At 44.7% G+C, this 11,280-nt stretch overlaps 1 protein-coding gene across 1 annotated transcript in view; it reads left to right on the top strand.

Annotated features, from left to right (window-relative positions):
* Positions 1-757: 757 nt before the first annotated feature.
* DLD (dihydrolipoamide dehydrogenase) overlaps positions 758-11,280 on the top strand; it is a 34,736-nt gene continuing 24,213 nt past the window's right edge. Inside the window, exons 1-2 of the mRNA XM_051849690.2 lie at positions 758-958; positions 3,644-3,722. Coding sequence (XP_051705650.1) covers positions 920-958; positions 3,644-3,722 — 118 coding nt within the window. The 5' untranslated portion in view covers positions 758-919. The remainder of the gene's footprint in view (positions 959-3,643; positions 3,723-11,280) is intronic.

Here is an 11,280-nt window from a genome sequence, read left to right as displayed (position 1 = left end):
GTTTACTTAGGGGAGGACACTGTTTATGTCAGTTTGTGGCCCATGCCTTATAAGCAGTGGTTAAGACCAAAGGGATTAGGGGCCTGCGCTGCCTGCGCCTTAGCCAATAAAGCGGCTGCCTGCAGCGCCGGCATCCCATACTTGACTTGGGTCAAGTCCCAAGTCCCGGCTGCTCCACTTCCGATCCAGCTCTCTGCTATGGCCTGGGAAAGCAGCAGAAGATGGTCCAAGTCCTTGGGCCCCTGTACCCGCATGGGAGACCCGGGGGGAAGCTCCTGGCTCCTGGTTTCCAATCAGGTTAGCTCTGGCCGTGGCAGCCATTTGGGGGAGTGAACCAGCGGCTGGAGGATCTCTCTCTCTCTCTGCCTAATAAATAAATACATCACAAACTTAAAAAAAGACCAAAGAGTTTAACCTCAGAGCTTTAGAGACTTCTTCTTTAAGCGATACTGAGGGTTTTGCTTAAGCTCTCAGGAAAACGGAGATAGACAATACTTCATAGAGGAGCGTAAGGATGAAGTGAGATAATGCCTGTGGCAAGCGCCAAGGAATGCCTAGTACATCAAAGAGCTTGTCAAGCTTGCCAACCTTTCCTTTGCTAGTCTGCATAAAATGATAAGTTTACTTGCCTATATCTTTCATATTCCAAGTTTAAGGCTACAGTGCAACCCTGCACATTTCCACAGCATCCCAAAATGCTCCGTCCCACCCCACGCCGCCACAAAGCACTAGGTTCTTTACGACAGTTTACGACGCCGAGCCTGACCCGAACGCCTTGTCCTCGCGGGCCAATCGCGCTGCTCCCCGGGGATGACGTAAGCCGCGCTTGTGCATGCGCAGGGTGGGGAGACCTTGGAAAAGCCGTGGACGCGCTTAGCGGAGGTGAAAGCATTGGAGGAAAGGAAAGTACCGGGGGAAAATGCAGAGCTGGAGTCGTGTGTACTGCTCCTTGGCCAAGGTGAGGACCTCCGAGGTGGGGTCGTGCTGAGCCGGAGGCACGGAGAGGCCTGAGTCCGGGAGCCGGGACGCGGCCTAACTGGTGCGAGTTCGAGAGGCTGGCGGCCTGACCCGGACCTCTTGTGCACCGGCTCCCGCCCGGCCTCGGTCCGGACGTGGCGGTTCCTTCCCTGGCAGCGGGAGCTGAGCAGCCGCGGAGGGGCCCTGCCTCGGCTGGCTGGTGGCGGCCAGCATTTCCCATAGCTGGGCCGAGGGGCGTACCCATAGGCCTCCGCCCGAGGAGAAGGGGTTAGCAGGGACCTGGCGCGTCCTGCTCTCGCCCTTTTCGTAAAGCTGACTCCGGAGTGGCCTGGTTGTCTGCAGTGGGCAGGTAACCTTGAGAGCACTGCTTGAATGGCCCGGATCTCCTCCCCCTCCCCCTCCCCCCCGGGGCTAGCCCCCAGCCCTGTACCATGTTACTTTTTTGCTACACATATCTCTGATATCGTTTAGTGTAGGAAATAGGCACAGTAAAGGATTACCGACAGTCACTAATAAAATAGAGCCATGACTGCTTTCAGTAACATAGGACTTGCCTGTGGCGCTGGGACAGGCGATCATCAGGCCTACCAAGTGAGAACGAATGAGCAGGTAGCATATTGAGGACGAAAGGGTGATTCCTGTCCCAGCTGGTGGGGTGGAATGGCGAAACTTATAACTGATGAACAGAGTTGGTTCCCGAACAACACAGGGATCCGGGTGCCAGGCTCTTGTGCAGTTGAAAAATCTGCGAGGTTTGACCCTCTCTCTCCCCCACCTCCAAACGTTAATAGGGTGCAAGTAAGTGAGTAACGTACAGTTTTTATGTGTTGCATGTTATGTACAGTGAAAAATAAGGGTTGCGAGAGAGAACTTGTCACTGTGATGTGCAGTTTACTGGAGAGAGGAGCTACTGAGGGAGAGACAGCATCACCTGGTGTTTTAAGGAGCTGCAACACTTGAGCTCAGTTGTCCCAGAAAGTGGGATTGTCTGTGCATATTCTGAGCGTTCATCATATAGCTTTTCCTTAATTTTTTTTTTTTATTTGAAAGGCAGAGTTAGAACGTGTGAGAGCTTCCATCTGTTGGTTCATCCCCAAAATGGTTGCAATGGCTGGGGTTGAGTCAGGAGCCGGGAAGGGAACTCCATCTGGTCTCCTACTTGGGTGGTAGGGTCCCACGTTCCTGGACCATCTTCCACTGCTTTTCCAGCCACATTAGCAGGAAGCTGGATCTGAAGCAGAGCAGCTGGGACTTGAACAGGTGCTCCGATGTGGGGTGCTGGCATTGCTGGTAGGAGCTTAGTACACTGAGCTGCCATGCTGGCCCCCTAATTGTTTGTTTGTTTGTTTATAAATATTTCTAGGCTACTCAGTTCATTAAGTTTTTCAAATAGTTGCCAGTCTCCCCCAAAAAGAGAAATTCATGTATAAGTGGTCCTGCACTGTTCAAATACATGTTGTTCAAGAGTCAGCTGTAGTTTATTTCTGGAGTTTTCCATGTAATAAGTGTACTGTTTTTGAGTTTAACTGTAGGTGGCTGAACTCTTGGATGGAGAGAGGAAACTAATGTATCCAATGAAATCCCTTTGTTTCAAAGATGAGGCATCTGTAGTCCCCAAGATAACTAACAGAGCATGCCAGAAGTCAAGCTTTAAGGGAGAGGCAGAGTGGGGCCTACAACTCAGGACTGCCGGTTGCTACACTGACCTCAGGAGCAAGAGTTGTCCTGGAGCAGAGAACTTACCACCTCCCTGTAGGTTTTGTCACTGTCTCCTGTGTGCCTGTTGTGATGGCAGCAGGAGCTGTTTGTTTTTTTGTGTGTCACTACTTTTGGGAAATGGTAGCCATCCATATTTCAAAATTGTGGCGATTTTGATAGAATTTGTAAAGCTGTAATATTACTTATTACTTACTGCATTTTCGTAAGATACCTTCTCCAGTTTTCTGTTCCTAGTTGATTGATCAGGAGTATCTTCATGAATTTTCCTATATGGACTGAACTATACGTACATGGTAGACTAGGAAGGATTGTCATCAAGTATATTATCCAGGTACTTAAATTAGAACTTTCAGAGTTTTATTTATGGAACTGACAATCAGTAATATTTTCTGAAAATTTAATAAAACTTAATATTGTTGGAATATGTTTTTATTATGTTAAATATGCAGTTATATTAAATAAGATGAGTATTCATAATGAAAGGTAAGTATGACTGAAAAGTGTAAACTGTTACTGCCAGAGAGGAGAGGCATTGCTGTGTAAGCTCTGTGTGATGGTGGAAGATACGTTAATAGGGTTGCTTGTTTGACTTAGTAGTTAACATGCTGATTGGGTGCCCGTATCCCATGTCAGAGTGTCTGGATTTGAGTCCTGGCTTCACTCCCAATTCTAGCTTCCTGTTAACGTGTACTATGGAGGCAACAAGTGATGCCTCGGGTGGTTGGTTCCCTGCATGAGAAACCTTAGAGTTCTCAGTCACAGCTGTTGCAGGCGTTTGGGTGCTCTGTTTCTCAAATAGATAATTTTTTAAAATAATCAGACATTTTAAAAAGATGTTAATAATCAATATTTGACACATTTGCTCAAAGTTGTTATTTTCATTATCCTTCAGAGTTCTGTTTTGAGTTAATATTTTACATAATAAAACATTTTCTTTTTTTTCTAGAGAGGCCATTTCAATCGAATATCTCATGGCATACAGGGAGTTTCTGTAGTGCCCCTGAGAACTTACGCAGATCAATCCAGTAAGTACGATTAGCTTACACGTCTTTGTATTTTGATGTACAAGCTGTAATCTGTCTTAGAATTAATTCGCTCATTTAGTTATTCAGTTAAATGATTATTGAGCAGCTAGTGTGTTCCTGGCGGTGAAAAAGGAAAGCTCTGTTCCCATGAAATTTAGAGTCTGGTGATAAAAGGTAAACAATATGTAAGTAGCAGATAAGTAGTTCACAAAGTAGTTGGTAAGGAACATAGGTCACTGGAAGGAAGAGACTATTTGAGGTATCAAGGAAAACCTTTCTGAGGATGCAGTGGGTGAGTGGGGCCCTGAGTGGAGTGGGCATGAGAAGGTTATTTCAGCGGTGTGGACGTCTGGGTGGGAATTAGCTTGTGAGGTCTCAGGAATAGCACAGAGTCTGGTTTGTATGGAGCAGAGATCCATAGAAAGTAAAAACCAGAAAGTGTCAGCGGGTGTCAGGTCTTGGAGTACTTTGCAAGCCAGGCCAACTACATTGTTTGGTGCCTTTCCTCCCAAGTGTGATGGGAAACTACTGAGGAGTGGTTTCAGATAATTACATTTTAGAAAGTTAATTTTGTTCAGTAGGTAAGATCCTGTTGACACTGCTTAGAAAGATGTGATGACTTTTTTTGATATCCTGAATGAAAATCTTGATGGGTTTATCCAAAAGCACATTTCAAAGACTAGCAGAACTAATCCTAAAAGAAGCTATAGAAGAGCTGGCACTGTAGTGTAGTGGATTAAGCATCCCATATGGATGCTGGTTCGAGTCCCAGCTGCTCTTCTGATCCAGTTCCCTGCTAATGTGCCTGGGGAAGCTGAGAAGGACAGCCCAGGAACTTGGGCCCCTGCATCTACTTGGGAGGCCTATAAGAGTCTCCTGGCTTTGGCCAGGCCCACTCCAGCTGTTGTGGTCATTTGGGGAGTGAACCAGCAGGTGGAAGACTTCTCTCTCTTCTCTCTGTAACTCTACCTTTGAAATAAGTAAAATCTTTTTCTTTTAAAGAATCTGTAGGATATAGAATTTTCTTTGTACTTTATATTTTTTGAATTTCTACAGAGAATATACTTTTTTGGAAAGTATTTAAAACAGGAAATTAGTGGGCCTGCATTGAGGTTTTTTGGCCACCTGATTTCAAGGCTGTTGATGATTTGGAATGGCCTGTTTTGAGGTTTACTGGATCCACCTGTGTGGATTGTCAGACAAATCATGTCCTCAGGCTTCCTTGTGCAGACTAGTGACACGGGACTCTGACCATCGGTCTTCTTGTGCTCTGTGAAATAACGTTCTTCTAGGAGGTACCTTTCTCTGAAGGGAGGAGAGAACCTCCACTTTGACTATGACCTTGTCTAAACAAGATAAGAGTCGGAGAACTCAAGGGGCTTCCATAGCCTTGGAAACTCATGACTGGAGCATAGGGAGATTACTGAGGCCATAAACAAGAGTGTCAATTTGTAAAGTCAACAACAGGAGTCACTGTGCACTTACTCCTCATGTAGGATCTCTGTCCTTAATGTGCTGTACATTGAGACTTAATGCTATAACGAGTACTCAAACAGTATATTTCACTTTGTGTTTCTATGGGGGTGCAAACTGTTGAAAGCTTTCCTTAATGTATACTAAACTGATCTTCTGTAAAAAAAAAAAAAAAAAAAGAAGAAATTATCAATTCCCAACTTGACTCTCACTGGGATTAAACATGACAATAGGTCTGATCTGATTTCATCATCATTTAAAAAATCATCTATTATTTTTCACTTTATGTTTCTGTGTGGGAGCAAACTGTTGAAATCTTTACTTAATGTATGCTAAGCTGATCTTTTGTATATAAAGAGAATCGAAAATGAATCTTGATGTGAATGGAAGGGGAGAGGGAGTGGGAGAGGGGAGGGTTGCGGGTGGGAGGGACGTTATGGGGGGGAAGCCATTGTAATCCATAAGCCGTACTTTGGAAATTTATATTCATTAAATAAAAGTTAAAAAAAAAAAAGAAATAACGTTCTTCTATGCCCATGACTGTGGTCGGACCACTGTCATTTTGGATGCTTGATTCCTAGAAGGATTCTGGTTACTAGTGAGTGGCTGGTTTATGCTAGCTTTGAACAGAGCACAAACTCCTTTAAAACATACTAATTTGGTGATGGGAGGACAAGTTGGACTTGTTATACTCTTTGTCCCTTGTTAAATGAGAATAGTCTTCCCAGCTCATACACAGAGCAGTGTTAGATTTTCACTTTTTTTTTTTCTTCTAATGGTTTGTTTATTTTATTTGAAAAGCAGAGTTAGAGAGAGAGAGGTCTTCCATTCGCTGGCTCACTGCCCAAATGGCCACAACGGCCAGAGCTGGGCCAATCTGAAACCAGGAGCTAGGAGCTTCTTCTGGGACTCCCATGTGGGTGCAGGGGCCCAAGCATTTGAGCCATCCTGTGTTGTTTTCCCAGGCGCATTAGCAGGGAGCTGGATTGGAAGTGGAACAGCCGAGACTCGAGCTAGTGCCCATATGGGATGCCGGTGCCACAGGTTACCTACTGTGCCACAGTGCTGGCCCCAGATTCTCACTTTTCAGAGCATCCTTTCACAGCTGACTCTAGCTTTGATGTCTTTCACCAGTGCTTTATTCGTGTCTTCTGTTTGACATGCAGTCCCCAAGCAGGAAGTTAGATTTTCATGTTATGAGAATGTGTGTCAAGACCCTAAGGAGGTACCAGAGACAGATGAGAAGAAACAGTAACTGATTCTGCCCTTAGCAGATTCCTCTCCCAATTTGAGTACTGCAGCCTGCACTCTCATTCTTCATAACAACCTACACATTGCAACCCCAGATAAAATCTGACTCAGATCTTACTCTCTTGCTTGTCATTGGTTTCCCAATCTCTTACTGACTTATGTGCCAAGAGTTGTACTGGTCCACCTAGGTGCATTTTGCACCATCTCCTTCAAAATGAATACTGATAGCATACATTTCATATCGCATACACTCTAAGTTCTTAGGATATATACAAATGTTACAGTTCTGGTTCTTAGAGTCTAATTAGAATTATGATGAAGTCCAGTCTAACTAGAACAATTTTTTTTTTAAAAGAGTTATTTGAAAGGCAGAATGACAGAGAAGGATTGAGAGAAAAGGACTGACCAGCACTCTTATTTTTTTGTTATAGAAAACTTTTATTTAATAAATATACATTTTGAAAGTACAACTTTTGGATTGTAGAGGTTCTTCCCCCCATAACCGTCCTCCCACCCATAAAACATCCCATCTCCTACTCCCTCTCATCCTGTTCTTCATTAAGATTCATTTTAATTATCTTTATATACAGATCAACTCTGTACTAAGTAAAGATTTCAACATTTTGCACTCACACAGACACACAAAGTATGAAGTGCTATTTGAAGACTTATTTTACTGTTTGTTTTTTTGACAGAGTGGACAGTGAGAGAGAGAGAGACAGAAAGGTCTTTTGCCGTTGGTTCACCCTCCAATGGCCGCCGCGGCCAGCGCGCTGTGCTGATCTGAAGCCGGGAGCCAGGTGCTTTTCCTGGTCTCCCATGCGGGTGCAGGGCCCAAGCACTTGGGCCATCCTCCACTGCACTCCCGGGCCATAGCAGAGAGCTGGCCTAGAAGAGGGGCAACCAGGACAGAATCCGGCGCCCCGTCTGGGACTAGAACCCGGTGTGCGGGCACCACAAGGCGGAGGATTAGCCTATTGAGCCACGGCGCCGGCCTTGTTTTACTGTTAATTCTCATAGTACAACACAGTAAGGACAGAGATCCTACGTGGGGAGCAAGTGCACAGTGACTCCCGTTGTTGATTTAACAATTGACACTCTTATTTATGATGTCAGTAATCACCTGAGGCTCTTGTTATTAGCTGCCAAGACTGTGGAAGCCTCTTGAGTTCACAAACTCCAATGTTATTTAGACAAGGCCATAATCAAAGTGGAAATTCTCTCCTCCCTTCAGAGAAAGGTACCTCCTTTGATGGCCCTTTCTTTCCACCAGGATCTCACAGAGATCTTTCATTTAGGTCATTTTTTTTTGCCATAGTGTCTTGTCTTTCCATGCCTGAGAAACTCTCATGGGATTTTTAGCCAGATCTGAGTGCCTTAAGGGCTGATTCTGATGCCAGAGTGCTGTTTAGGGCATTTGCCATTCTATGAGTCTGCTGTGTATCCTGCTTCCCATGTTGGGTCATTCTTTCCTTTTTCATTCTATCAATTATTATTAGCAGACACTGGTCTTATTTTTGTGGTCCCTTTGATACTTAATTCTATCTTTATGATCAGTTATGAACTTAAACTGATCACTTTATTGGTACCTGCCAACTTAATGGGATTTGGAGTCCCATGGCAAGTTTTTAGCTTTACCCTTAGGGGTAAGTTTGAAGGCACATGTGCTGAACTGTACAACTCCTGCCTTTCTTATGCCCACTCTTATTTTTAGCAGGGATCAATTTTCAATTGGATTTAAACACCTAAGAATAATTCTGTGTTAAGTAAAGAGTTCAACCAATGGTATTAAGTTGAAAAGAAAATACTAAAAAGAATAAAATAGTAAGCTGTTCCTCAGCAGTCAGGACAAAGGCTGATCAAGTCATTGTTTCACTACTATAGGTTTCTTTTTAGGTGCTCAGCTAGTTGTCACAGATCAGGGAGAACATACGATATTTATCCCTTTGGGGCTGGCTTATTTCACACAGCATGGTATTTTCCAGATTTCTCCTTTTGTTGCAAATTACCAGATTTCATCTTTTTTTTTTTTTTTTTTAACTGCTGACCAGCACTCTATATGACCAGCACTCCTATGTGGGTTCCACAATGTCGGCTCCCCAAGGGAGTGATGTTTTAAAAACAAATCTAACCATATCATGTTCCTGGTTAAAATACTTCAGGGGCCACCACTGTGGCATAGTGGGCTAAGCCTCCCTCTGTGGCGCTGGCATCCAGTATGGGCACCGGTTTGCATCCCAGCTGCTCCACTTCAAATCCAGGTCCCTGGGAAAGCAGTGCAAGATGGCCCAAGTGCTTTGGCCCCTGCACCCACATGGGTGCAGAAGCTCCTGGATCCTGGTTTTGGCCTGGCCCAGCCCTGGTGATTGTGGCCATTTGGGGAGTGAACCAGCAGATAGGAAACCTTTCTCTCTGTCTTTCCCTCTCTCTTTCTGTAACTCTACCTCTCAAATAAATAAATAAAAAATCTTTAAAAAAAAAATTTCAAAGACTTTCCAACTATTCTTAGGATAGGCCTTTCACAGTTGTGAGAAGTCAGCTCTCAATCTTATGCACATTTCCATGTACTAAATGTTTTTCTGCTTCTCAAGTGTACGGCACTGCTTCCCACATCAAAATATTTACATGCTATTCCCTTTTGCCTGGAAGACCTATCACCCACTCCTGCCCTGACCATTTGCATATGTTTACATAATTTTTTTTTAGATTTATTTATTTGATAGAGTTACGCAGAGAAGAGAAGGAGAGGCAGAGAAGAGAAGGAGAGAGAGAGAGAGAGAGAGAGAGAGAGATGATCTGTTTCTGTTTTCCATCCACTGGTTCAATCCCCAACTGGCCACAACGACCAGAGCTGTGCCGATCCGAAGCCAGAAGCCAGGACTCTCCTCTGGGTCTTCCCACGCCGGTGCAGGGGCCCCAGGACTTGGACCATCTTCCACTGCTTTCCCAGGCCATAGCAGAGCTGGATAAGAAGTGGAGCAGCTGGGACTCGAACTGGTGCCCATTTGGGATGCTGGCACTGCAGGTGGCAGCTTTATCCTCTATGCCACAGTGCCAGCCCCCACATAAATTCTTAAAAAAAGAATTCTATGACCATTTTCCATCAATACTGGGACTTTACAGCTCCTTATGCATAGCTCACGAGCCGCTTCTCACAATTATAATTTTTTGTTGGATGTCTACCTTTCCTGACTGGTCTGTGAACTCCGAAAAGCTGGATCTTGTCTGTCTGTTCGCTGCTGTCTCCTAGTGGCTGGCCCAATAAATAGCATAGAGTAGATACTAAAAGTGTTGAAATAATGAGTGAATGAAAGAGTGAGTGGATGATTAAGTGCAGCCAGTCTGCTCATATCATGAGATGTGTATCAGTGAGATGGAAGGTCATAGCAACAGCAGCAGGCACAGCTTTGCAAATCCGGATGACTCTGGATTATAAGGATATTTAAATATCTCCTGAGAGTTGTGCCAGATACTATCTCTTGGTCCACTGACAGTTATGTCGGCAGCCTGAATACAACACTAATTCAGAGTGTAGGTTCTTGGGGCCAGTGCTGTGGCAAAGAATGTTAAGCCCCTGCCTGTGGTGCTGGTTTGAGTCCTGGCTGCTCCATTTCTGATCCAGCTTCTTGCTAATGTGCCTGGGAAAGCACCAGAAGATGGCTCAAATGCCTAGGCCCCTGCCATCCATGTGGGAGACCTCTTCCTCTAGGAAGCTCCTGGCTTCGGCCTGGCCATTTGGGGAGTGAACCAGTGGATGGAAGATTGATCTATCTCTTTCTCCCTCTCCTCTAGGTCTCTGCCTTTCAAATATATAAATCTTCTTACTTGAAGATTTATTTATGTATTTGAAAGGCAGAGTTACAGAGAGGCAGAGGGAGAGAAAGAAGTGTTCCATCCTTTGGTTCACTCCCCAGATGACTGTAATGGCCAGAGCTAGGCTAGGTGCCAGGAGTTCTTCCAGGTCTCCCTCACGGGTACAGGGGCCCAAGGACTTGGGCCATCTTATACTGCTTTCACAGGCCACAGCAGAGAGCTGGATTGGAAGTGGAGCAGCCAGGACTCAAACCAGCGCCCATATGTGATGCTGGCGCTGCAGACGGTGGCCTTTACCTGCTGCACCACAGCACTGGTCCCCTATAAATAAATTTTTTTAAAAGAAGTATAGGTTTTAGTTTCAGAGGAGTCTCTTAACTCTGGCATTCCTGAAGTGGGAAACCAAAGACTCGACCAAAGACTCTATAAAATGAGGCAGCTAGCAGCACGTAGGTGGTCAGCTGCCCACAAGTATGCAAGGCTTTCCTGGGACAGAGTTAAACCCTCAGTGTACCAGTTAACTCTTTTGTCGGGTAGTCATTGTGTGCAAGGCACCGTACTGGATGCTTTGTGCTGAAGCAGTAACTGAAACAGACACAGCCCCTGTATTCAGTGTACATGTGCATGAACAGAGTATCATGTGTACCATCTTAGGAGCTGAGCAAAACAGTCTCAATCTTGGCCTGATAAAATGTGCATTTTCAGGGGCAAGACAGCCTTTAAATAAATACGTCAGATGAGTATAAACGTGTCAAACATTTATTACTTGATCCATTCATTTTATATGCATGAGTGCTAATGGATTTATGATTTACTGCGTGTCAGGGAATCACCAAACCTCACAACCCTGGACTGTAGGTAGTATACCTACTTTATTCATATGTTACGTTAAAGCCCACTTCAGGAGTGGTCGAGCATATGTGAACCCCAGGGGTTTTGATTTTTTTTTTTTTAACTTCAAATCCTTTATTTACTCTTTTCTTTTACCTTATGCACTAGGCGATTATAAAGTTACGGTTAG

The sequence above is a fragment of the Oryctolagus cuniculus genome, chromosome 3 (assembly GCF_964237555.1).
Source record: "Oryctolagus cuniculus chromosome 3, mOryCun1.1, whole genome shotgun sequence".
NCBI lineage: Eukaryota > Metazoa > Chordata > Mammalia > Lagomorpha > Leporidae > Oryctolagus > Oryctolagus cuniculus.
Note: the sequence above shows the minus strand (reverse complement) of the source record. Positions and strands in the feature narration are given on the sequence as shown.